We start from the raw sequence: 24,828 nt of genomic DNA, 5'->3' as shown, positions 1-24,828 counted from the left end.
TATTTCTAAACTCATAGGAAAATGTTTATTTTCAGCTTTCTGTCTCATGGATCACCGCAGCTTTTCCTCCCTGACTCCAATTTTTTTTCCTTCTCCCCGGTTATTCACTGTAAATGCTCACACAGATTAATTTCGGTTGTTTTCCTCCCATGTTTAACCCCTTAGCCTAAACTCCCTTCATTTGTATTTTGGAGCTTTTTTTCTCTCATGTAAATTTGTACAGTGGGAAATATTGTCCAGTTTGGTTTAGAAAGCATGGAGACATAAACTAAAGTTTGATAGCTGAAAACAGAGATTGAAGAACTATTTGTGTAAAGTTATTTAAAGAACTCTGTATTATATAAAAAGTTTAAAAGTTCTATGTATTTGATGTGAATACTGCTATAATAAAGATTGACTGCATGGAGTCTGTGTAAGAGTGTTAATAAAGGGGGCGAATTCACAGCTGAAATCAGAATTGGATGGGTCCTTGTAAGCCACCTAGTCCAACCCCTTACTCCAGGAGTGGAGAAGCTTTTCCCCTCCAGGTGTTGGTGAACTACAGCTTCTATCAGTGCCAATGGCCAGGGATTATGGTAGTTTTGACTTCAACATCTGGAGAGCCAAAGGTTCCCCTCACTTGGTTTACACTCCAGGAAACTCAGAGCTAGAGCATCTCCAACAGATGGCTGTCCAACCTCTGCTTTGAAGACCTTCAATTGAGGGCAGGTCCATCACCCCTCTAGGTCCCTGCTTCTATTATCAAATTGCTGTTACCATCAAGAGGATAATTCAGATATCCAACTGAGATTTATCCTCCTGTAACTTCAGCCCATTGGATCTAGTTCTGCCATTTGTGGTGGCGGAGAACATGTCTCAGCACTTCTTTAAAATCTGAAGTCTGAAGAGGGCAATTATATTCTACCGACCTGTCTTATTTTAAGTATTCTATAGCACCTTTCATAAAATCATCGCATAATTGTCTTACTACAGAAGTAACTGAAAATACATTCAAGTAAATTCAGCAGTGTTTACTATAGGACAAAAATTAATTTGGGATAGCTGTTAACAGCAAATTTGTATGCAATGGTCAGCAAAAGCTGAGCACAAATGAGTTTTTACTAGGTGCCGGAACACAGTGAATCTCTTCTCCAAGCTACCTGAACCCAGTTTCTTCTGTCTTTCTTCACAGGAATTGTTTTCCATACCCCATATTGTTGCTCAGCTCTAAACATGTTTGAATTTGTCTGTATCCTTAACATGCAGGAGCCAGTACTGCTCTCAATTGTATATAGCTCAGCTGCAGCTGAAGAGTGCAGGTGAGAAGCAAGATGCAAACACCTCACGTGTAACAAAATGGCTTCGCTCTACATGGGAAGAACCATGGCCCAGTGGTAGAACCAATCCCTGGCATCTCCTAAATAAGAGTTTCTGAAAGAGAACATGTAGTCACACTAAGCCACAGCAGACCCTTAGTTCTGACCGTAGCTGTCAACTTTCCCCTTTTTTTAAGGAAAATGCCCATATTTCAAATAGGATTCCTCGCGAGAAAAGGGAAACGTTGACAGCTATGGTTCTGACTGTTATTAGCTAGAAGGTATATATGGAAGTCAGGACTTTTACACAATTGGAAGTTCTAGTACCAAATGCACATGAGTTTTAAGATACAATACGTTGTAAACACCCCCCACCCCGGTTTGAAAACATCAGCACTTCCTCAAACAGCTGTGATCTGGTTAGTTAATTTTATTTACAACCTGAATGAAAGTCTCTGTAAAATGAAGCCATTTGTAGATCTCCCAGGAGCCTGCAAGCGGTAAGGACAGATGGTTAGTTGGGGTGATTTGCTTTCAAGTGCACAAATCTTAATAACTAGAAACAAGAAAAATAGGCCATGAACAAGGCAAGCACATCTTGCCACACTGAAGTTTCGTGCTGATTTTTCAATATAGAAAATGGGAGAGGTAATATTTCAACTGCATGGGTTGGGGAGGGGAGTGGTATTCAGTGCTGCACATGCAGAGTTCTGTTCATACAGTAGGACTTCCCTGCACACCTCAAAATCTGCTCCTGAGATGGGCTTTGAGAGTGTGCAGGGGGCTGGAGAGATGAGTGGAATATTCTGTTGTGTAAATGCACGTCTGCAGTAGCAGAACAGCTGTATTGTACATAACCCGGTCTGCTCTACGACCTTCACATACATAGCTTCATTAATTGCCAGTCAATTTCTACCTTAAGTGAAAATTGAGTTGTTAATCTAAGACAGCACCATCAGTTTACATAACATTTTGGATCTGGAGAAAAGCAAATTGTGAGTTCCTGGGGGAAATGGAGGTAAAAGTGGGAAAGTGTAGTGACATGTATCTCAAACATGCTTATAACTGGGAATGGGTATGAAGGGGGTAAGTGACAGTATTCCAGAGCCACTTCATTTGTTTAGCCTAAGGAGTAATAGTCATGTAGAATGTCATGTAGAAGTGCCATCATACCTAAACTTGCTTAGAACAAAGTATTCAAGTTATTCTTCATCATCAGGAGGGATTCCCAGCTCTTCATCTGTCCACTGAGAAGCATCTGGATAAGGAAAGTGACCCTGTTTGGGATGGGGAAAGGAAAAGATTGAACACTACACCACCAAGGATACAGAAACTTTTGGGACAAAGTCTGCCAAACTCTCTAGCTTCTATGCAGAGACAGATATAACTACAACAGTCTAAGCTAATGAGTAAAGCTTTAAGCCAGGAGTACTTTAGGTATATACCTAAAGGCTTTTATGTAACTTCTCTTCAGCAGCAGCCTTTAAAAATGGTTTTGAAACCAGATGTTCAAAAAAAAGGGTCACAGTATCGTTACCTGGGACTTGGTCTTTCAATCATATTACACCTATGCTACATCAAATGTGGCTTCCAGTCAGTTTCCAAACCCAATTTAAAATGCCAATCTTAATTTTTAGGGCCTGTAATGGTTTGAAGCCAGATCACCTGAAATATCACCTCCCATATACAGTGGTACCTCTACTTACGAATGGAGCTCCGTCCGCCATCTTGGATACGGTTTAGATAGGATTTTTTCTACTTACGAATTTTAGATAGGGTTGCTTCTACTCACGAATTTTTTCTCCCAATGCATTCCTCTGGGATTCGACTTACAATTTTTTTTGACTTACAAATGTGTGAACGCATTAAATTCGTAAGTAGAGGTACCACTGTATACCAAGATGCTCTTCAGAGACCCTGCTCTGTGTGTCCCCAAGGGAAGCAAAGAGGGTGGCTATTACGGAATGAGTCTTCTTGGAGTTGACACCCCATCTATGAAAAATCTTCCCCAGAGAAAGACTGAAACCTCCTTTATGATCTTCTCAGCAGCAGGCCTTTTCTGTACAGTAATCTCAAATCTCTCATGCACACAGCTAGGTAACAAGAGACATTATTTTTCAATCACATTCAATACTTCACCTCAGTAGAGATGATAACCCTGATGCTACTGCTTTATAATCTTTCCCAGCCCATTCAAGCTCTCACCAGCACAACATCAGGATCATGCCAGAAGTGCCACAGGATCCAGAACCACATGAACGCACTGAGCACTTCCCCCTTTATCCGCTGGGCCGGCAAAGGCTCTACATAGTGGCGGTACTTGAAGACACGCACCTCTCCACTTGCGCTGCAGGACAAACACAGGTACGTAGAAGTAAGCAAGTGTCATCAACAATCAGGGCCACAGAAGGGCAGAAATTGTGCAGAATATGGTATTGGGGTGCCAAATATGGCCTTTCAAGCCACTCTATTTGTCCCCCAGAACTCTCTCCAGGGCACAAGCTGCTTGCGTGCTTTTGCCTGGTTGGAATGCGCACTTGAGCTGCCATAATGCCCCTTGCATGCCTGGAAAGAGAATAATAATAATAATAATAATAATAATAATAATATATTTGTATCCCGCCCATCTGACTGAGTCTCCCCAGCCACTCTGGGCAGCTCCCAATCGAATATTAAAACAATATAGCATTAAATATTAAAAACTTCCCTAAACGGGGCTGCCTTCAGATGTCTTTTAAAAATAGGATACCTGCTTATTTCCTTGACATCTGTTGGAAGTGTGTTCCACAAGGCGGGTGCCACTACAGAGAAGGCCCTCTGTCTGGTTCCCTGTAACCTCACTTCTCGCAATGAGGGAACCGCCAGAAGGCCCTCGCCGCTGGATCTCAGTGTCGGGGCTGAATGATGGGGGTGGAGACGCTCCTTCAAATATACAGGACCAAGGCCGTTTAGGGCTTTAAAGGTCAACACCAACACTTTGAATTGTGCTCGGAAACGTACTGGGAGCCAATGTAGATCTCTCAGAACCGATGTTAAGTGGTCCCAGCGGCCACTCCCAATCACCAGTCTAGCTGCCGCATTCTGGATTAATTGCAGTTTCCAGGTCACCTTCAAAGGTAGCCCCACGTAGAGCGCATTGTAGTAATCCAAGCAGGAGATAACCAGAGCATGCACCACTCTGGCGAGACAGTCCACGGGCAGGTAGGGTCTCAGCCTGCGTACCAGATGCAGCTGGTAGACAGCTGCCCTAGACACAGAATTAAATTGCTGCCTCCATGGACAGCTGTGAGTCCAAATGACTCCCAGGCTGCGCACCTGGTCCTTCAGGGGCACAGTTACCCCATTCAAGACCAGGATGGCGAGATGCGGTGATTCGCGCGCCTCTGCAGAAACCTCCGACTTTTGCACGAGGGTAGCATAACCTATTGTACGAGTCGCACCTATAGATCGGGCCCAGACCACCTCTGGCGTGCGGCCCCCAGGAATACCTCTACTCTATGTAATGTTTGTTTAGAACCGGGCTGTAGGCTGCACGTATTACTGGGGAGACCATATGTTGCAGCCAGCCTACCATGCGGGGTTGTTGTGTCATGTAGCTCCAGAAGGGAGGGTCCTCAAACATTCCATCCCTCCGTTCCGTTGCTTTGCATAATTCGCCCCGCCTCCTGGCACGCGAGGTGCGCCCCCCCCCCGCGTGCTTACCGCCGGACTCCCGTAGTCGCGCCAGAACCGCTTTGGGCACGAAGGACCCGGGCGGCCAATCGCAACCCGCCGCCCATCCGCCACAGAGACCCCGCCATCCTGGCTGCCGCAGGCGGAGCCCTTCAACCCGCCACAATGTCACTCTCCGCTACCGGGTAGGCCTCGGCTCCCAATAAACCGTGCTCTGATTGGCTGCCGTAACTCCGGCTCTCTTTGGCGCGTTCCAATTCTAGTCACGGAGGGGGGGAAGCAAAAGGAATCACCGTTAAAATATCCCCGCTAGAGAAGGTCAACATACATTTCCCGCTTCTTTTTCCGTGGATATATATATTGAAAAGCTGAAGAGAAGCGCGAGTTGTCCTTCCAGAGCGCCCTACACCTTCCAAGCGACGCTTCCACCCTTCCGTAGAATGGACCAGCCTGGAAAGTACCAAAGCTTTTCGCTATGGGAGGGGTGTGTAAGTGATTCGTGGCCCACAGCGGTGGGCTTGGTTCTCACATCCAAGACGCAACAGACATGCCCCTGTCAGGAAATGTAAGGCCTTTCATATTATTTGAGGGCTTCGTAAATGAAAAGAAGGGCTTCTTTCTCATCCCCCCTGTTCAGGTGTTGAAGATGGTTCCGTCTGTGGCATCTGGTTGCCTGGCAACGCGCTGAGACTTCAGTATCCTACAGGAGAAGAAGGGGGGATCAGGTGAGATGCGGGAGAGAACAAGACGAAGTGCGGAGCGGGGGGGGGGGGAGAGAATGTATCCTATGCGGGAGGAGAAATAAAAGTCAGTGTCCCATTGAGGTCTTGCAGCTTCCACGAGGGACATTCCCCGAAACGCTTAGAATTGCAGCCTCAGTAATTCGCTGAGGTTGCTTTACTAGTTCCTGGTTATTTATTGCATGAAAGTTCAAAACACTGAAAACGAACTAAAGTTTATATGTCCCTGAGCCAGTAAACTTTGGCACACGATGTCTAATATCATAAGCAATAATAGCCAACTTCGGCATTGTGTTCTCATTCCCTAGGAGCCACCAAATCCGAACCCAACACTAGTTCTGCTCAGTGTAATCAACTCACTAAAATCACTAGCCATGGCTGACTTCACTCCATCAATTTCAATGGCTCTACTCGGAGTAAAAATTAGCTGCATGCACACACTGATTCAGAGATCTCCCTCTCCCTCAATAGTGCTGCCAGAAGTGATTATTACCATAATTATTACTGTTATTTACCCCAGTTAGAAGAATTAAGGGTCTGCTGAGGTGCCCCAAACACAACTAGGCTGGCTTATCACATTTTGAAGTGTGTAAAGTAGTAAACATAGTAATAATGATGCTGATGCTGTTGTTGTTTGTCATTCAGAAATGTCCAGAATGTCCCATTGCTGTACTAGATTACCCTTGTTGGCTGACATCCATGAGCAGAATGTGGCCTTTGTGCTTTGCACCTCAGAAACTGAGACTGCCGGCCTATGTATCTTGAAAGAACTCCTCATAAAGACTCTTTTTTCTCTGGCCCACAAACCAACAGATTCCATGTTTGGCATTGTCAGCTGTACCAGCCAGCAGGTAATGGGGAAATTATCAATTGAGTGGTATAGAAAAACCATGCCAATATAGCATAGGTATCTGTGACTCTTCCCAAGGATGTTGAACGCCAAACTGCCATCAACCCTGGCCAGCATTCCCATGGTAGTCCATCAACCTATGGAGGGCCTCAGGTTCTGCATACCTGTTCTAGAGGTACTTTCCACAAGCAGCTTTGTGAGCAATTGGCACTCTGAATCAGAACAACAATAATCAGTACACCACATATGGACTCCTGGAAATGTGGGTGGGTGGACTCCCGGAAATGTGCAACCTTCTTAATTGTACTTCAGCCTTTGTTTTCACCCTTTCATTTTCCCCTCCAGGTGTTAAAATGGCAGAAAAGTTTGGTAGAATGTTCCCTCCGCAGTGTCACTGAAGCAGCTGCCTGGATCAGAGGCCTTCAGAGCAGCAGTGGGGCCAGTGCTGTGATGGCTGTGGCAGCAGCGCTGGAAGACCCCTTTTGCCAAGCAGTGTACCTGTTCACCAGTGGGCTACCTGAGCATTCTGTGGAGGAAATCAGTAGTCACCTTAAGGAGGCAGAGCAAGCGCACCCAGTGCACATAGTATACTTGGTAGGAAGCAAAGGGGAAAATGAACACGGGGCACAAGAAATAATGGAGGAAGTGGCCAAGGCATCTGGTGGTTCCTTTCAAGCAGTCAGCCTCAGCTCCGATGAGGTAAATGAAAATTGGATAAAGCAACATTGACTCTAAGGGCTCATTCATACATGCCTGGACACCACTTTATTTTTCATCGCTTGATGTGCCAGTCTTCAGTTAGCCAAATGTGTGAGCTAGACTCTATTAGAAAAAAGTGCACTCAGTAGTAATACTACAATTCTTTTTGTGGCTTTAGATCAATGAAACGATGACTCCTTTAGACATGCAAGACATCGCTTGATATTTTAACGGTCAAATGATGGGCATGCATGTGCCAATCAAGAGAATCAAATTGTTGGAAAGGATGGCATGAAGTCCTAACAATGCAAGTAATTGTAATGGATCTTTCAGATCCCTTACTACTTTGTGATTCTGTATTTCCGCAATTTTCTAGGCTATTCCTGGTTGCAGTGAAAGCATTTGCCGCTCTGATTGTATCTGCAAGCAGCCCTGTTCCTCTCTCCTGATGGGCCATCATGCTACAGCACAGTACGTTTAAGGACCGTGGATCTTTTAGGTTAATAAGTCCTTAGAATGGCAACTGAATCCGTATTGGCATCTGTGTTTCTTCAGCCTTGATTTACATAAGTCTGAGTGATCCTAATCATCTAAAAGCAAAGTTATATGTAAAAAGTAAAGGTGCCAATGCTGGTCCACAAGTAAAAGTTCAAAATCCATAGTTGGGCAGTACGTACCTTTTTATAAAGGCAACCAAAATGTCACAAAATAATGAGTAACCTTTTGGGTTCTGCAGAACCCTTCGTCAATCTTGTCCCGGCACATGTTAGTTTTCTATACCCGCAGATTTCCTTCGGATGCTTGGAGCTTAGTAAAGGAGGATTTCGTTGACTGGTCTCCAGAGGTTTACAATTTGCAGAGGGGGGTCCAAGTCCTCGCCAGAAGGGAGACAGATGGGTTTTACTATCTGGGTCACATTGTCCAAGAGGTTAAGGTGAGCTCATTTAACTAAAGTAGTGCTTCTCAAACTGGGTCTTAGCAGATAGCTTTGCTCACTCCCTTCTAACCTTATTCTCTAGATCAGGGGTAGGCAACCTAAGGACCAGGGGCCGGATGCGGCCCAATCACTTTCTCAATCTGGCCCATGGAATCAGCATGTTTTTATATGAGTAGAATGTGTCCTTTAATTAAAAATGCATCTCTAGGTTATTTGTGGGGCCTACCTGGTGTTTTTACATGAGTAGAATGTGTGCTTTTATTTAAAATGCATCTCTGGGTTATTTGTGGGGCATAGGAATTCATTCATTTCCCCCCCAAAAAATATAGACCAGCCCACCACATGGTCTGAGGGACAGTGGACTGGCCCACGGGTGGAAAAGTTTGCTGACCCCTGCTCTAGATGTCATGTTTAAATGTTGCCTACTACAGGGGTTCCCAACAAAATTTTCTCGAGGACCCCTCATCGAGCCGCTATTGTGACAAGGACCCCCATTAATTCCTAATCCTAAAATTAAAAAGTGAGAGCCAAATTAAGAGTCTTTTTATATTTTATAAAATAAAAAAATTCCTTCAGTAGCACCTTAAAGACCAACTGTTGGTCTTTAAGGTGCTACTGAAGGAATTTTTTTATTTTATATTTATACGTTTTTTACAGTTACAACAGAATACTCCATCAGTATACAGTTAGTTTTAATTTTCAGTTCTTAATGAGATGAACCACTTTTTAACCAACGGTCCATTTTTAACTACGCGAACTGTAGCTTCCGCAAAAAACAACACTTTGTTTACAAACACTACTGTTTTGCAAAGAGGCAGTGCGCGCCAGGGAGGAGGGAGGGGAATGGAGAAGACAGGGTACCTGCGCAGTAGCAGACAAATGAAGTCGACGCGCGCAAAGCATCTTGGGGAGGTGAGCGTTAGTAGAATGCGCGCGCTGCCTCTTTGCAAAACAGTAGTGTTTGTAAAGCGCCACCTAACGGCATACAGCAGAACTACTGCCTCTATCTAATTCTAGTTTTGCGCTAGACTCTGCTCATGCAGGAAGCGGCCAAAACAAAAAATATGTTATCATACGAAATATATTTAATATATTTTTTATTCTAATAGCATCTTGCGGACCCCTCTGGCATAGCTTGCGGACCCCTGGGGGTCCACGGACCACCTGTTGGGAACCACTGGCCTACTATATATAGAAGTGAAGTGATACCCTTGCATTTTCTGTTGGGGGTAGGGGAGGGGAATTGAATGGGATTCAAAAGATAAAGTAAGATTACAAGCAGCGAGTTTTTTGTGATGGTGCTTACCAGTACCATGCCTGGTTGCCCTCAAGACCACGAGGAGGGGAAGTTTAACTATTTCTTTATCTATGCCATCTTATGAGATCCTTATTTCTGTGCCTCCTCCACGAGAGGGCCAGAGGCTGGCAACACAAGAAAAGGCCTTTTTTGTGATGGCTCCCCATTTGTAGAATGTTCCCCCCAGGCAGGCCTGGCTGACACCTTCCTTATACACCTTTAGGTGCCAAGTAAAAACGTTCCTTCTTCAACCAGGCCTTTGGCTAATTAAGCAATCTATGGCCTTTTAAACTGTGTGTTACTAAATTATGTGTTTTATGTATATATATATAGTAATCCTTGGATGAAGGGCAGTATAGAAATTTAATAAATGAATGAATATGTGGCAACATTGCTGGCTTAATCTCGCAGGGCTCCAGAGGACACGTTCTGATTGAGTTCCAAAGATCTCGGCAGTCCCGGAAAGGCAAGATCCTGTGTCGGATGCAAGAAACGCCCCTCTACGATGTCATCCATTATGAGGATGCCAGGTGGCAGCCCTTAGCTCCAGGAGATGCAGTCCTGGCTCCGTGGGACAAGAAAGGTGAACGATACGGTCCAGGTGTGATTCTTCAGGTTGCGGAGGCTGCGTCTTCTCATTCAGGTGCTGCTCGTTTTGTGCCCTTTCCTTTCCTTTCTTTTATGAATGACAAAACACAGCAGCAGTAAAGTCAGTACTCAGCTAGACATTACTGCTATCCCATCAGATACGATGGCATTACCTTAGGTTTCAACCCAGACTATATTTCCACAGTGTTGTGTTTGTGGCTGCCAGTTTCTGCTGTGTTCTTTCTCTGCTACCATAAGGGATATTTGAGGAAGGGCCATAGCTCAGTGGCAGAGCATCTCCTGTGCATGCAGAAGTTCCCAGGTTCATTCCCCAGCATCTCCAGGTAGGGCTGGGAGAGACTCTGCCTGAAATCCTGTATAGCCACAGCCAATCAGTATAGGCAATACTGAGCCAGATGAACCAATGGTCTGAATCGATATAAGGCAGCTTCCTATGTTGTTATGCAACCCCTTTCCATAGTGTGCACTGCGTGCCTTTTATCCATGCTGAAAAAGGATGTGGCACCTGCCCCAAGTGATTTGTTTATACAAGAAACAGCTTATTTAGACCTGATCAACTTGCATTTGGGGATTCCGGAATTGCTCCAAGAGACTTGCAAAGGGAAATTTGATCAACTCAAACAGGACTCCATGGAAGGCAGGTGACTGTTGTCAGGTCCTAGAGCAGGGGAAGGGAACTGGATGCGGCCAGTGGTCCAGCTCACTTCACCTGCAATCCCCCAAGGGCCAGCTTTGACAGGTGGGCGGGAGTATCCACTTGTCAATCACCTGACATCATTATGACATCAGGTGACAACTCTTGAAAGGGGCTCAAGTCCACGTACAAGCAGTTTCAGTACCGACTACAGCCGTACTTTGGTTGTCTAACACCTTGGTACTCGTCCGTTTCAGCTCCTGAACACCGCAAACCCAGAAGTGAGTGTTCTGGTTTGCAAACGTTCTTTGGAACCCGAACATCCGACGCAGCTTATGCGGCTTCTGATCGGAAGCCACGCCTTGGTTTTTGAATGTTTTCAGAAGTCGAACGGACTTCCAGAACAGATTCCGTTCGACAACCAAGGTACGACTCTACTTACAAACGGACTTCAAAGTGATGGCAGCCATACCTTTACCTCCTAACACCTGATGTCACATATGACATCAAGGGTGGAGCAGGTAGGTGTGGTTTGGGGGAATACAACTGCAGAGTGGCATACATTGTGCTTGCTTCCAAAATATGGTTTCATATATATTTGTTTACAGCCTTTAAAAACAGCAAAGTGCTGGTGAATTTCTGGAATGGGCAGACTAGGAACGTGTCTGCAGATGTTGCTCTGAAGATCCCTCGTTCTTTAAGTGAACGCATCGTCCTTGAGCTTCAGATGCCACTTGCAGCCAGGCAGATGTTAGTGGAGCAGAATCCAGATTATCCCTATGTTGTGCCACCTGGATACAGAGCTTCAGGGCCTTGCCAGCAGAGTTATTTAGGTGAGATGCACTGGCAAGAAACTCCAAAGGACCGCTGTGTTTGTGCTGGCTGCAGCTCTGCCCGCCACCCGCTTTGCCATTGCTGCTTCCAGGCTTGGGAGTCCTTTAGATCTCCCATTTGCACAGTGCAACGAGATGATGCCTTCATCCCCGGGACCAAACTGACAAAGGAAGAACTGAGCAGGAAGATAGAAGAGCAGCTTTCAAAGGGTAGGCTTCCTATTTCAGGAAGTAATGAGAAGGAACAGAGCAAGAAGCTGAAGGAAGCAGACAACGTTGCAGATTTAGAATCCCAGGAAGAGATGGAAAGCAAGTTTACAAAACCAAACAAGGTTTGTGATGGCTGGAAAAGTATTATAATCTTTTGGTCCCTTTATCTTGGGTAAGGATATCCCCCACCCCACTCCAGAGTACGGTCACACAATATTGCTAAACGTTGAAAAGACCAAGGACTCACTATCATAGTCAGATCACAGGCAAATTTCCAGGTCAATGTCGCCTTTATTATGTGCCATGTACCTATGTGGTGATGCAGTAGAAACTCAGCTCAGTATAGTAAGCTTTCCTAGCCCAACCACACAAAGTCAGTTAGTGTTTCGATTACTCTCTTGTGTGCCCTATAGCTTTTTATTGCTTATTGATTTTACAGGACCATTCAAGAGAGGGAACACCAGAAGCTTCACAGGAAGGTCCTGGCACTGTGGTTGATGTAGCTGTCAACACAGACAAATGCATAACTCAGCATGAACAGCAAAGACGAAGAGGTAGGCAGCTGTGATGAAGGCAATCCGGGTCTCCCAGTGACTTTCCAATAGGTATTGAAATTTAAGTGTATCAGCCGGCAGATTGGCATAATCAGATGTATCGTTGGCACATCACATGCTCCCTCCCCTTTCCTGTCTGCCAACCCCCTGGGCTGCTCCTTGATACACAAACCAGCAAGTGCTCATTCAGCTTCTTCCTGCTGACAATTAGAAGAGACCTCCTGGACCAATCAAAGGCTCGTCTTGCCTAGTGTCTTGTTTCCCACAGTGGTTGACTAGTCATTTTCAGGTTTCTGTAGATTCAAGCATTTTCTTGAATGTGTCTCATCAGATCAAAGTCTTCATATATCTGTGCCGTTATTTTTAATGACTTTAAGTCCTCACTCTGACGTGGACTTTTTTTTTCATACGGTAGTCCTTTCCCAGCTCAACAGAATGCCACTTTTTACCCAGCCATGCCAAAGGAGTCCTTCTCGGAAGACGTACGCTGCAGATACTTCCCAGCTCCAGGCAATCTTTAACTGGGTGGACCAGTCACTGAAGGAAGACCATTCTGTTGTCAAATCGGTCTTGCCCATCAGAAGAAGCTACAGTGCACCTCCCATACAGGTGAGGACATCCCTCTGTCTCACCCTTATGATCCCAAGGGGGGATGGACGGAGATCCTTTTGGTGCCCTGGCCTTTCTAAGCATTTTGGTGTTAGTTTGGAAGAAAAGCCAATAAGAGATTAGTCCACTCCAGAGAAACCCATCCCATTATGAAGGAATCCCTTATTCCTTTTCAGAGAATAGTGACAAAAGCGGTGACACAAGATGGTCCGAGAGAGATGGTCGTCAACACAGCCAGGATGGAGTTCAAACGGAAGAAGATGGAGCAGAGACAGCTTAAGGAGGAGCAGAGGCGGGAGGAGGAGCACCTTAGAAGAGAACTGCTGCTTGACAACAAGAGGTAATGAAAGGAAGGGATTAAGGGAACCTCTTCCATCCTAGAGGAGCTCCAGAAGCTACTTCAGTCCACGTTGCTTAAACTTTTGGGGCCTAGTAGACCCAATTTGAGTCACAGCTCAAATTGATTCATTTTTTGCTGTATATATTTCAGCAATCCCAAAGTTTGAGAGTCGGTAGCACAGATGATGTAAAGGTGTTGAAGTACCGCAGTACAGCAATTTTAAGCAAAATCTGAGATGTAGGAGTAAAGTTGTTTTTAAAATGTGGTGATCTGTTGTGGAACAGCCCTATTGAAGAAGATAACAGTGGGTTACCCAGACCTCATTGCTGGTCACAAAGCCCCCCACCCCGTAACAGTCCAAGCTTCAGAGCCCCAAAAATGTAGGCCCGCCACTGCTTTAGGCAGATCCTCTGTTTTATGTAACAGGCTGAGCATGACAGACTAAATGGCACTTTACTTTCTCTGGAACTTCTTCAAAATAGGCAGAGGTCACTCCAGCGAACCTTGCAAGGCTCTCAAAAGCAGCAGGAGAACATTGGGAGCTGGACCAAGTGGCTCGGGAAGCAGCAGCTGCAGGCTGCAAGAGCAGAGACAGGGAGAGGGGAATCCCGTTTCCAGGAAGATCTAAAGAACAAAGAGGAACAAAGGCTGGAGTTCTTAAAGGCACAGCGCAAGCAGAGGGAAAAGCAGCTGGCAGAACACCAGGAAAGAATTGATGACCACGAGAAAAAAAGACTGGTGAGGGATGTTCTCTTTGGCTCTTCTCCAGTTTCTCAAAATATTCTAATCACATAAGAGCGAGATGACGAGCAGGGCGGGTTTACCTGTGCATCCAGAAAATCCACCTTCTGAGCCAAGGAAAACCTGACTCTGCACTCAGATAAATTAGGTCAAGCAAAAGTATCTTCAGAACTGCTTTATTTGCACAGTGTATGTATTTCGACTACAAATACGCTGTAAGTGGGGGAAAGAGCTTCAAGTCCCTTTTTTGTGTCCTTTTCTGCAGGAGCTGCTCAGGAACAGAATGAAATCCATGCAAAACAGCTTGGAGGCTGCAGCTCAGGAGCGGGACACACAGAGGAAAGAGAAGGCGGCTGCCAAATCACAAAAGCTCCGAAATCAGGACCGGACGTCCCAGCAGGTGGAGAAAGAGGAGCAGAAACACAAAGACCTCCAACAGTATCTCAGAGAGCAGAGTCTCCTGATGCTGCGTGCCTCACTGTTGCCATAAAAACATCACCGTCTGAAAAAGCCCACTTCTGGAACAAAGCTGCTGTTAATAATGTTCGTATGCGCAAGGCCATGTGATGTGGGCTGCCATAGAAATGGCCCCACTGAGGCCATCTTCAGACAATGGCTTATCTGAGAATGGGAGGGTAGTATTTTGAACCATAAATGCTTGCAGGACACAATTTTTTAGTGTCCCATCCACTTGTGATCTAACTGGTTCACAGGGGGTCTGCATCGTGCTTCAGGCTGTTCCTGGAAAGAGGATCAGCTAGTCCCCACACCAGGGATCGCCACCCTTTTTGGACCAGCGGGCAGATGTCAAATTTGGGGAGAGTTGTGGGTACCAGTCACTAAATGACTGACATGTGGGCATGGTGTGATGCAAAATTAGATAAAACCACCCCGACCACCTTACGCTTAGCACTATTCCCAATGCTGCACAAGCTGGAACGTGTGCAGAGGAAACCAAGCCTTATGACGAATGGTTGAGGGAGCTGGGTATGTTTAGCCTGGGGAAAAAAGGAGTCTGAGAGAAGATATGATAGCCATCTTCAAATATCTAAAGGGCTGTCACATGGAGGATGGAAAAAGCTTGTTTTCTCTTGCTCTGGAGGGTAGGACTCGAACCAGTGGATTCAAGTTACAAGACAGGAGATTCCGACTAAACATACAGAAAAACTTTCTGACAATAAGAGCTGCTCAACAATAGAATGGACTCCCCCAGGAGGCTGTGGACTCTCCTTCCTAGGAGGTTTTTTTTTAAAGCATTTGTCAAGGGTGCTTCCATTCAGATTCCTGCACTGAAGATTGAACTAGATGACCCACAGGGTCCAACACTACAATTCTATGACTCTGTGATTCTAATTGAAGTCTGGAGCTTCTCAGTGTCAAAAGTAAGCAGAGACCAGCAGAGCTGGCTCCAGGATTTGAGGAGTAGCATCTTGGGCAAAATGCCCCATAGTGCCCACTAGCCATGCTGCCACCTGTTGCAATAGCAGCTCCTCTTCATCCAGACAACGGCACAGGGCCAGGAGTGCTAACTGCATGGGGTGCCCAGTGCTACCACCATCTAGGAAAGAAAGGATGGCTGCCTTGTTTTGACAGATCAGTGTCAGGCCCTCCCAGGGCTTTGAGGTCTCAGCAGCTGCCCAAGGACACCAGCCTCTAAGGCCAGCCCTGCAGACCAGCTGGAGCAGACACAGAACAGTTTCTACTACAAACCTGTCAGTGGGTATCATACCATCATATCAACATGGTGCAACTAGCTCAAGTTCCACAGCAATGTTCAGGCGTCTTTCTTTGTGGCTCATTGGTACCGTAAGTCCATTGTGTGTGCCGTGCCACAAGCAATATGTCATGGAAAGGCAGTGTGAGGGGCTGCCCTCCTCTTCGTCTAAGCAATGCTGAACCACACAAAGGGCCGCTTCCCATTCAAAACTGTTTATTCATAAACCCCATTTCCCCAGCATCAAAGGTGACAGTTAGAACCAAGTCAATCCATTTGTAAAAACAAGTATTTTTAAATTCCCCATGTAGACAGAAGCAGCGGCTGCTTAGCAGCATAAGAGCAAAGAGCCACCATGATGGAATTTCAAACATGTCATGTTTCAAACGCATCTTAAGACAAATTTAACAGAAGATAGGTAAGATTCATATCATGCACCATACCAATATTAAATGAAGTGTGTTTGCTTTTCATTCTGAAAATACAGTTTGATGTATAAGCTGCCTTTACATTTCCAATTTTTGGCAATGGAGCAAGGCATGATGTCCTGAAAGCTTGCAATATTGGGGAGATGGGAACAGTCTCTGGTAGACTCACCTATCTAGAGGTGACTTGATAGGGAGCCCAACCCATGCAGAGCCATAATTTCTTTTGAACTACAGGAGAACCGCATTCCCTAAAACCATCTGTGGCCCTCCAGACCTTGCTATAACCCCCAACTCCCATTAGCCCCAGGCCAGCACAACCAATGTTCAGAGATAAAGGCAGTTGTAATCCACCAATACCTGGAGGGGTACAGTTTTCCCACGCTTGCCGTAATGGGAATAGATATCAATTATCACAATCCAAGTGGAGCTATTTCAGCCCCTGAACACTTCTGGTCTCAATATGGATAAACTGAACAGCCAAGTCTTTCGGTTTTAAACATAGAGGTTGAAAGCTACCTAACGGGTGGCAAATGAGCAGTTCTTCAATGAAAGGGCCCCAAAAAACCACCCTAGCCCATCACTGTGCCAGGAGGGGACTTGGAGCTTTAATTAGAAAAGGTTTAGCTGCCTTGAGGATATCGAGTTCAGGGTCCAGTGAGCGTCCAAGGCCTTCCAAAACCATAATGGCAAAGATCACAGAGGCAAAGTTGCTCTCCAGCTTTACCTGGAAGCACAAAAGACATCAATAAGGTAAAAGTGGATCATTGGATCAGGCAAGAAAGGGTATCAGGCAAGAAAGAGATTACAGTATATGTGACCACATATTGAGATCCCTAACAATGCAAATATTTTCCCCCTGTTATTTTCATTGATTATTCTCATATGTTCACTGCTAAGTACAGTTCTTCTAACATTTAAACCTAGTATCCTTATACATTCTGTTCAATCCAGCTGGCTATGTAGAATTTCCAGTGTGTGTGTGGATGGGGAAGAGGAGCAAGGAAATTCAATTTAACTTACACTTCTGGGTTTCAATGCACAACATAGCAGCTTCTGAGCACAGCGCTGACTCATTTTAAAGGCTTTTTGGCGCTTTTGAATTTTGGACTAGCATTAGAATATGCAATCTTTCAAGTTTTTTTCTGTTCCAGTAAGTTCCCCAAAGAATAAACCTAACACAGAGATGATCTCACCTGATGCGTCATCAGTAACTTGAAAACACTGGACAGCAGGCTCGCTACTTGGAACTAGAATGCAAAGGGGTTTAAAATGTCATTCATTTCATTCATCCAGACACTGTAACTGCAATAGATAGTCCATTGGCCTGATCCAGCAGGCTCTCACTATTACATCTTGTTGTCTGTGATACAAAGATATAAAAATCTAGATATATTGCATTTATTAATTTATGTATTCATATATTTGCACTGTACACTCATATTGGAATATTTAGAATTATATACAGTGGTGCCTCGCTAGTCGAATTTAATTCGTTCCACGGGTCTTTTCTTATAACGAAAAATTCGTCTAGCGAATCCCATATGAATGCATTGAATTTTTTTTGAATTTTTTTTTGCCCATAGGAACGCATTAATTGAATTTCAATGCATTCCTATGGGAAACCGCGATTCGCTAGACGGATTTTTCGTAAAACGAATTTGTCTAGCGGGGCAACCTCCGCTAGAAAAAACCTTTCGTTAAGCGGAAATTTCGTTAAGCAGGGCATTCGTTAAGCGAGGCACCACTGTATAGTGTTGGTATAACAAGAGAAGAAACAGTAATTGTTTTTCACTGTTTTAATTTTTGGAATTTGTTGCATGCATAATAAAATAAAAGCTGTACATATATAAATGCATATCAGAAATTGTATACCTAGAGGTGCGATTATCGCTTACGGTAGACTTGAACAATCTGTAGAATACAGTAAAGCATTTTCTACTTTGAATTATGGCGCAGCAACTCGAGAGAGAGAAGACTCAGGCACCCCCAAACTGTGGCCCTCCAGATGTTTTGGCCTACAACTCCCATGATCCCTAGCTAACAGGACCAGTGGTCGGGGAAGATGGGAATTGTAGTCCAAAACATCTGGAGGGCTGAAGGTTGTTGATGCCTGGAGAAGACCAAGCTTTGATGCCGGCTACTGACCTTTCCCAAAGCTACAGTGCTGTCCCTGGCCTTTGTCACCAGTTCTGCCATGTCAGCTTTGAATCTCTCCACATCCTTGCACCGGTTAGCTCTGGAGTGATGAAGGATTAACTCTGCCACTCTCTCCCCCTGCGGAATAAATTGGGAAGCCTATTCAGCCTGCAAGACTCAGGTAATCTTCCTCCTTGAGCAAAATTTACAGAGACAGAGCTTCTAGTCTAGTTAAAATAGGGCTGAGCTTGAAAATTATTGCAAAGGAAGTTATTTTGTCAGGCTACCATTAGACAAGATGTTTTGTTTTGTTTTACAATCAAGCGGTTTATCAATTTTATGGCATAAATAAATAAGAAAAACATACTCTGGGTGGAATTCAACATAGCACTAAGGAGATCGTTCAATCAGCGCAAGCATTTCTGCTTGCCCAATGGAAGCATTTTCCTTCTCCCCAATCATGCTGGGATCTCCAAACCCTCGAGAGTGAATTGCGGGGTGGAGGAAGCCCCACTGCATCAGCAAGAGTCCCTGCTCCAGCTTCTGCTAGCGAAACAGAGGAGCTGAATCCAGCCCTAGAAGCTGCCATGGTCCAGCCCAAAGCTGAACAGGATCTCCAATACCAGCTGCTATGAGAAATGGTTGAAAAGAGCTAATACCTGCCCTAATACCACAGCAGTGAAGACCGCCAGGAAGTTCTTGAGATCTGGACCCTGCAGCTCTGCTATGATTCCTGCATCCAGAAGCACCAGTCGAAGTGGGGGGCGAGAAGGCTGCACTTCCAGAATGAGTGTGTCCAATAGGTCCACAATGGTGGTCCGGTCCTTGGGGTGATCACGGAAGCCCTCTGCGCCCTGAACCAGGATATTCCCAGGGTGCAGGTCAGCATGGACAAAGTTATCAACAAACACCTGAAGGATTGAAAAATCACAACTTGGTTGAGAAAATGGCAACCTGAGAGCTTCTCAAATCGATGAACTAATTTATTAAGAGGACGGGCTCTTGGTGAGTAGTAGGATATTTTGCTCTGCACATGGAACCTCCTGGCTTTAATCTCTGGGATTACCATATCAAGGCTGCCAGGAAGTAGCAGGGCTGGGAGATACCCACTACCAGACAGGGGAGACAGTGTATAGAACTGGGCAAGCAGGAGCTGCATTAAAATGTTGCTGCGTGAAATGCTTCTGTTTGCAGTTCAGCTATTCACTCCTCTACAATCCTCCATTCCATTTCTCCCACCCAGTTTTCTAGGTCTACTTGCCACACAACATGCCAGCAGCATTCCTTGGCCATTCATTGAACTGTCTTGGGGTTCCCTTACCCCTTAGGCTTTTCCCACTAAAGGTTTTGTTTATTATTATTTTACTTCCACCACCTTCAGAGTTGCCAAAAAGCCCCTCTCTTGTGACTGGGTGGTGTCATTCGGACCAAGTACAATCAGGCCCTTGGAGAGTTGATTCCAATCGTGTAACTGAGGGGCTTTCTGATCAAAAACCTGAAAATTCATACAACAGATTCTTTGCCTTGCAGGCTGACTGCAGAGGCAAGCCAAGCCTAAATTGCAAACCAACCAACCAAAGGAGGCCTCTTACCATCTTTAGAATCATGTCCATACCCATCTGAGCTATTTTCCAGCGCAGCTCCTTTGTGGCCTCCGTCTGCAGGTACTGGGCTATGGGCGTGCTCTCCTGAAGCAGAAAGAACCTAAATCAGGAAAGCCCTTTGAGCTTGTCAGGGATACATTAATAAGACTTTTGGAGGACAATGGGGGTACTTTTTAAGGGGGGAGGAGATCAAAGGGGATGAGTATTCTCTGGTGCTGCCCACCTGACGTGATCAAGCTTTCTCCTCCTACTGCCATTCTTGAATTTTTGAGGCTGCAAATTCTCAGCCCCTGACTTTTGTCAAGAGTGATGATCAGCCGAAGTGACACTGCTCTGCGCATGTTTCCCCCTTTTTTTACACCCAAACTGCTTTGAGGGTGTCAACTTTATTAAGCAGCCCAGCTGCTCACAAAGGGGTCTGCTTGCTAGGCCAAAGAAACCTCCTGCTCTCATGCCATCTGTCTGGACAAAAGGTAAGCCAGCTCTCCCTGCCCTGCACATTCCACATTCTCACCTCATATGTTTCCACGAGGATGTTTCTCGTCACGAAAGGGCGAAGAGGAACTGGGAACTTCACATAATCCACACCTTGGAAGTTAAGGCGGAAGCGTTCCAGGTTCCTTGCTTCATAGCGCAAGTCAATCTAAAGAGACAAACTGCAGAGAATCAAGAGCAGTGGTGCCCATTGGGGCCGAAGGGGCCGAAGACAGGGAGTGAGGGCCCAGGCAAAGCCAACTGTTTCTTGTTTTGTGCCCATCCTCTTCCCTGGTGAGCTGTACAAGGACAACACAGGGATGGAGGAGGAGGAAGCTAACAAGGCAGGGCCAGTAGGAAGTCAGGCAAGTGGGAGATGGCTGAGGGTAGGCAGAAGTTAAGGTGCAGAGCCCCATGAACCAGCTTCCACTGATCAAGCAGACCCCAAACCAAAGTTCCTCCCACCTGTTGAATCATCAGTTTCTCAAACTCCTCCACAACCTCCGTCAGGCTGAGCCACTTGACCCCTGGGAGAAGCTCAAGGAGTCGACTGCCAGTCTTCATCAGAAAAAGGTCGATTTGGACCTGGTCAGCTAATCCGGGGTGCAGCACCTATGCAAACGACAAAAGGTAGCTAGATAATTCCTTATTACATGCACTGTCGACAGACCAGTTGGGATGGGTAATCTGTGGCCCTCCAGGTATTGCTAGACTACAGCTCCCATCATCCCTAACTATTGGCCGTGCTGGCTGGGGCTGATGGGAGTTGGAGTGCAACGACCTCTGGAGGACCCCAAGTTCCACACCCCTGTTTTATAGGGATAAGATGACCAGACTGAACTGAACAGAAGATTCACAAGAGCAACCTGCTAGTGGATCATGCACCTCACATTTATAAACTGCCATTGGCTGCCACCAGTGGGGAAACCAGATGATGCTTGGGAAAGGCCAAAGCTCAGTAGAACACAGAAGGTCCCATGTTCGATCTCTGCCATCTCCAGGTAGGTCTGAGAGATTCCTCCCTTAAATCCTGGAGGGTTACTGCAAGTCAATGTTGACAATACTGACCAATGGTCGGACTTAGGGAGCATATTAGATTAGATTAGATTAGATTAACAAACAAAAACAATAACACCCACCACCACCCACCCCCAGTTTAAAAGGCCATAAATTGAATAAACCAAAGGCTTAGGAGAAGATGAATGTTTTTGCCTGGCGCCTAAAGATATATAATAAAGGGACTAGGCTAGCCTCCCTGGGGAGAGCAGTCCACAAACGGGGAGCCACTGCAGAAGAGGCCTGTTTTAATGTCGCCATCCTCCAGACCTCTCGTGGAGGGGGGCACACAAAGAAGGGCCTTGGGTTATGATTGCAGTGTCTGGGTCAGTACATATGGGGAGAGGCAGTCCTTGAGGTATATCCATCTTGTCAGCCTCTTCCTAATCATCACCACCACCACCATTTTTGACCTTTTTCTTCCAAGAATAAAGATATATAATAAAGGGACTAGGCTAGCCTCCCTGGGGAGAGCAGTCCACAAACGGGGAGCCACTGCAGAAGAGGCCTGTTTTAATGTCGCCATCCTCCAGACCTCTCGTGGAGGGGGGCACACAAAGAAGGGCCTTGGGTTATGATTGCAGTGTCTGGGTCAGTACATATGGGGAGAGGCAGTCCTTGAGGTATATCCATCTTGTCAGCCTCTTCCTAATCATCACCACCACCACCATTTTTGACCTTTTTCTTCCAAGAATATTAAAAGATTTTAGTACAGTCATACCTCGGTTTAAGTACGCCTCGGTTTGAGTATTTTCAGTTTAAGTACTCCGTGGACCCGCCTGGAATCCACTTTCCATTACTTTCAATGGGAAAGTTCGCTTCAGGTTAAGTACGCTTCAGGTTAAGTACGAACTTCCAGAACCAATTACACTCATACCTCGGGTTACATACGCTTCAGGTTGAGTACTCCGCGGACCCGTCTGGAACAGATTAATCCAGGGGGTTGAACTAAGATGATTCTCAGGGTCCCTTCCAGCCCTATGATTCTATAACAGGCACCCCCAAACTTCAGCCCTCCAGATGTTTTGGACTTCAATTCCCATCATCTCTGACCACTGGTCCTGTTACCTAGGGATCATGGGAGTTGTAGGCCAAAACATCTGGTGGGCCGCAGTTTAGGGATGCCTGTTCTATAATATCTAAGTTAGAAGCCAGTCATACTAAGTTCAATAGGACTAACTCCGAGCTAAGGAGGCACAGAATTGTGGTCTTACTTTAATGGCTACTGGAACAAGGTGGTCCCTCTTGGGACAGGATAAAGCTGTGTCCAGGTATCCAGAAACAGAATTCTGCTTAACGTGTCCATCAAAGCCATCATTGGGAAGCAACTGGTGGACACTACCTCCTTCAGAAATGCTTCCATCCTTCCTCTTCCAAAGCCACCTGAAGACTCCCTTAAGACCAGACACCTGCCAGGCTTCCAGAGCAGACTCCACCCCAGTGCCCTTGGAGAGTTCCTTCAGCACCGGCTGGCCAAGAGCGGAGATGTCCACATAAGCTTTGTACACCTGGGCGATGCAGCCAGACCCAACGGGTTCCTGGCTGTCAAAGGTGAAGACCTTTTCCCAGCCTTCCCCCAGATATTTCTCCAAAGAACGTTGGGTGTAGCCCCAAGGGTGAGGGACCACCTTGATGTGGAGCTTGGAGAACTTGGCGCAGAACTCTTCGGAGAAGAGGTCCCTCCTTGTGCTCGCCCACTGCCCCAGTTTGATGTAGGTGGGGCCCGAAGACTCTGTTGCCTTGAGCAGAAGGCGGAGCCAGAGTGATGCAAAACCTGGGGAGATGTAGCTCAAGGGGTAGAGCCAAATCAAAGGCCCGAACTTCAGCAGGAGGACGCAGGCTCGGATAGCGAGGGAAAAGGCTAGTCCTAAACGCTGGAGGAAGCCAGCTGGAGAAAGGCCCCCTTTGTTGAGACAGACATCTCCTTTTATTTGGGCTCCTCCATTGGGTGCCCCTTCGCACCTTGCACCCCAAGGTAATCCCGTAGCTCCCCAGCACACCAGAGAGATCTTTACCAAGGCTTTGCATGGAAAGCAGCTTGGAGCATCGCCAGTGAAGAGCTGGAGAGGAGGCCTCCTACCCCATGTCCTTCCTGTACACAGGCAGCTTCTCACAGTGAGGATTCTGACATTAGAAAGGAAAATCCGGACAGCGGAATAGCAGTGCCAAGTAGTCATAGTCCTGGAGACATCAAGGAGCAGGAGGGAGATGCGGGGAGGGGGCACTGCATTTGAGAATAGACTGCAGAACGAGAAGTTTACAAACAGGCAATCGGCAATCTTGGAACAGAGGCGGTTGCTTCATAGCAAAACAAAGGGAGACTCCCGCCTACTCTCTAAGCATTTCAGCACCTGAATCTGCTTTTACATCATTTAATCCCAGGCATGAGCGGGAGTGGCGGCATCATCGTCCCACGGCCCTTCTCCCATCAGCGATCCTGGAATCCATCAGCCCGACTTTCATGCAGAGTTAACGAGATCTGGAGATGCAGAGGTCACTAGATCCACTACCGGGGCGTGACCAACGAAGACCCGCGTTGCAACGGGTTCGTCTGGATTTCACTCATCGCGAGTTAGCCTTCCTTTTTTGTACGCTTGGTCTTCTTCCGCGGGAAGCCGCTCATTTATCCGCTGCTCCTCGCTGGTGTAAAGAGCAGAAAGAGGAGGTGGAAATACTCAGCATCAAATCGCAACTGTCAATCTGAGCTGGACCCACAGCCGGCGGACTGAAGACTCCTTCCGTAGAACTTCCACGTGCTCTTTGACCGGCTTTGCCTCGCGGGGGAGCGGATAGAACCAAAACGATACACAACGTTCCAGTTCCAGGGACTTCCGCAAAGGCAGAGTTGCGGGGTGGAGACTCCGCCTCTTAAAGATACAGCGCGGGCAAAAGGCTGAGATGTGCAGCAGATACAGGTGGCCAGAGCTTGGGAAAAGGCCACAGTGTAAATCCCTGCAGAAGCAACGCGATGAGGGGGGGAAAGCAGCGGCATTCTGGAAGAAAGGAATGTCTCTCGTTTTAAAATAAAAGCAGTGCACCTGATCATATGCATCATGTCCGCTCAGAACTAGAGTTTTCCAGTAAGTTTGAGACTTACTGCTTAGGCCCCAACCGAGATCGCAGTTTTCCACTGCCGGCATATCATATTAGCACAGCAGACCAGGAAGATTGTATCATCGCCAATTGTTGCTGTGGCGAATGGCCAAAGAGCCTTTCATAAACTTTCCCTTAATCGGTTTTTCATTCTATAATAATAACAATAATAATAATAATTAATTTGTACCCCGCCCATCTGGCTGGGTTTGCCCAGCAACTCTGGGCGGCTTCCAACAAAAAAATAAAATTCATTAAAATGTCACACATTAAAAACTTCCCAGAACAGGGAAGTTCTACTGT

General features: G+C 46.2%; 3 protein-coding genes across 3 annotated transcripts; 1 reads left to right on the top strand and 2 right to left on the bottom strand.

The window, feature by feature from the left end:
* Positions 1–1,707: 1,707 nt before the first annotated feature.
* On the bottom strand, positions 1,708–5,162 carry NDUFB2 (NADH:ubiquinone oxidoreductase subunit B2). The gene is made up of 4 exons (XM_035126516.2): positions 4,998–5,162; positions 3,501–3,642; positions 2,469–2,572; positions 1,708–1,786 (listed from the first exon to the last, which is right to left on the bottom strand). Exons 1-3 carry the CDS (start codon positions 5,093–5,095, stop codon positions 2,498–2,500), a joined length of 315 nt encoding a protein of 104 aa, XP_034982407.1. The 5' UTR covers positions 5,096–5,162; the 3' UTR covers positions 1,708–1,786; positions 2,469–2,497.
* Positions 5,163–5,490: 328 nt separating this feature from the next.
* On the top strand, positions 5,491–15,223 carry LOC118091114 (uncharacterized). The gene is made up of 12 exons (XM_035127758.2): positions 5,491–5,692; positions 6,353–6,558; positions 6,903–7,256; positions 7,633–7,727; positions 8,043–8,190; positions 9,902–10,133; positions 11,342–11,898; positions 12,216–12,330; positions 12,746–12,939; positions 13,116–13,279; positions 13,762–14,017; positions 14,286–15,223. The coding sequence occupies exons 2-12, from the start codon at positions 6,355–6,357 to the stop codon at positions 14,508–14,510; spliced, it is 2,544 nt and encodes an 847-aa protein (XP_034983649.2). The 5' UTR covers positions 5,491–5,692; positions 6,353–6,354; the 3' UTR covers positions 14,511–15,223.
* A 1,045-nt stretch (positions 15,224–16,268) lies between these two features.
* Positions 16,269–24,418, bottom strand: ADCK2 (aarF domain containing kinase 2). The gene is made up of 8 exons (XM_035128405.2): positions 22,647–24,418; positions 20,842–20,988; positions 20,417–20,545; positions 19,891–19,986; positions 18,958–19,209; positions 18,308–18,436; positions 17,356–17,409; positions 16,269–16,886 (listed from the first exon to the last, which is right to left on the bottom strand). Exons 1-8 carry the CDS (start codon positions 23,607–23,609, stop codon positions 16,740–16,742), a joined length of 1,917 nt encoding a protein of 638 aa, XP_034984296.2. The 5' UTR covers positions 23,610–24,418; the 3' UTR covers positions 16,269–16,739.
* Between the last annotated feature and the right edge of the window lie 410 nt (positions 24,419–24,828).

Source organism: Zootoca vivipara, chromosome 10 (assembly GCF_963506605.1).
Source record: "Zootoca vivipara chromosome 10, rZooViv1.1, whole genome shotgun sequence".
NCBI classification, from domain to species: domain Eukaryota; kingdom Metazoa; phylum Chordata; class Lepidosauria; order Squamata; family Lacertidae; genus Zootoca; species Zootoca vivipara.
This window is presented reverse-complemented; position numbering and strand designations above follow the sequence as displayed.

Bases quoted from the DNA above. Each gene is read 5' to 3' on its own strand.
- NDUFB2 (XM_035126516.2), bottom strand. From the start codon at position 5,095: ATGGCGGGGTCTCTGTGGCGGATGGGCGGCGGGTTGCGATTGGCCGCC. The intron at 3,643-4,997 runs GTAAGCACGCGG...TTTGTCCTGCAG, and splicing joins GCGACTACGGGAGTCCGGCG to CGCAAGTGGAGAGGTGCGTG. The intron at 2,573-3,500 runs GTGAGAGCTTGA...CATCCCAAACAG, and splicing joins ATGATCCTGATGTTGTGCTG to GGTCACTTTCCTTATCCAGA.
- LOC118091114 (XM_035127758.2), top strand. From the start codon at position 6,355: ATGTCCAGAATGTCCCATTGCTGTACTAGATTACCCTTGTTGGCTGAC. The intron at 7,257-7,632 runs GTAAATGAAAAT...GCAATTTTCTAG, and splicing joins TCAGCCTCAGCTCCGATGAG to GCTATTCCTGGTTGCAGTGA. The intron at 7,728-8,042 runs GTACGTTTAAGG...CTATACCCGCAG, and splicing joins GGCCATCATGCTACAGCACA to ATTTCCTTCGGATGCTTGGA.
- ADCK2 (XM_035128405.2), bottom strand. From the start codon at position 23,609: ATGACTACTTGGCACTGCTATTCCGCTGTCCGGATTTTCCTTTCTAAT. The intron at 19,987-20,416 runs GTGAGAATGTGG...TTTCTGCTTCAG, and splicing joins TCCTCGTGGAAACATATGAG to GAGAGCACGCCCATAGCCCA. The intron at 17,410-18,307 runs GTCAGTAGCCGG...TTTGCATTCTAG, and splicing joins GCACTGTAGCTTTGGGAAAG to TTCCAAGTAGCGAGCCTGCT.